The sequence below is a fragment of the Propithecus coquereli genome, unplaced genomic scaffold, assembly GCF_000956105.1.
Source record: "Propithecus coquereli isolate 6110/MARCELLA unplaced genomic scaffold, Pcoq_1.0 Scaffold14, whole genome shotgun sequence".
In the NCBI taxonomy this organism is placed as follows: Eukaryota; Metazoa; Chordata; class Mammalia; order Primates; family Indriidae; genus Propithecus; species Propithecus coquereli.
The window spans coordinates 14,069,587-14,070,950 of NW_012138302.1; the positions used below are offsets into that span (position 1 = coordinate 14,069,587).

At 31.7% G+C, this 1,364-nt stretch overlaps 1 protein-coding gene across 1 annotated transcript in view; it reads left to right on the plus strand.

The window, feature by feature from the left end:
- Positions 1–849, plus strand: part of HSPB11 (heat shock protein family B (small), member 11) — an 18,562-nt gene extending 17,713 nt beyond the window's left edge. The window contains exon 4 of the mRNA XM_012639340.1: positions 736–849. Within this exon, the coding sequence (XP_012494794.1) occupies positions 736–849 (114 nt within the window). The remainder of the gene's footprint in view (positions 1–735) is intronic.
- Positions 850–1,364: the final 515 nt, after the last annotated feature.

Here is a 1,364-nt window from a genome sequence, read left to right on the forward strand (position 1 = left end):
AAAATATTATTTATAACACTTCCCTGTTGGCTTACATTTAAACTAATTTTCTTTTTCCTCCTTTTGTCATTATAAATAATACACAGGGGGACATCTTACATATGTTCCTACTACCATGAACTTCACCTTTTTGATTATTTTCTAAGATTAAATTTCAGGGAATAGAATTAACTGGGTACAAGGGTATAAACATATTTATAGCTTTTTAAAATATATTTCCTAATTGCTTTCCAGAGAAAGTATATACATGTAAAAGTATAGTCATGCTTCAGGGTAGTATATTCCGAGGTAACATTAATGAAAGGAAACTTCTTACCATGAAAAATACTTTAGAAAGATACTTCTAAAAAAACCGATCAGAAACGTACCATTGCAATGTTTAGCTCTATCTGCTATATTTATCAAACCTAGGCTGATATTTGGCTGATAGAACTGCACTAGAACAACTGTTATATGTGGCTGACCTCTCTTCTGAATATTATACCTTATATATTATTTTTTTTTCGCACCATTGACACCTCCAGTAAATATTGTTATGTATTTATTTTTTTATTTTTGGAGGTCTTCCGATGAGGACCCGAAAACCTGCTAGACAAATTCTAAAAGAGCGGTAACACTAATGTATTCTTACATATTTAGAATATTACTCTTGGATCAAACCCTTTCTTCTACTAACTGCTTGCTAACAGTTAACTAGGATTGCTAAAAGCATCCGTATTGATTTTTCCCCCACAGGCACGTGATGGTTACGCCACTTACTTGAGATTCATTATTATTTCAGCCTTTGATCATTTTGCATCTGTGCATAGCATTTCTGCAGACGGAACAGTAGTGTCAGATTTTGTATGAATTCATTTGCATGACTTTTTAACAATATATTTATTTAAACATGAAGTTGTCATTGATATACTTTATTAAAAGGATTTATATCAATCTGTTTCAGTTTTTATTTATATTCTCTTCAATATTTGGAGTAAAGAAATTCTGGTTTTATTAGGTAGCAGTGCTGGCCATCATGGAGGGTATGAGGACGGTTTGGCTTTAATATTCAGCTTAATCAAGGAAGTAACTATACATGAAAATTTCACTTATAATACATTGTATCCCCACAGCATCTAATACAATGCTCTTCAATCTCAGTGCATTAATTTTTTAATTTACTGATTGATCGATGCAAAGGACTAAGTGAGCACATAGACAGAAAATAGTAGAAGAGTTCAGAGAAAAGAAAATACTTATGGGAAGATTTCATTGAGGTCATGGAACCTGAGCTGGGCCCTATAAAACAAGTCATTTTATTTTTTCTTTTAATTTTATTCTGATTTTAAAAACCTCAGAGAAGAGTTAGGAAACATAATCTTACT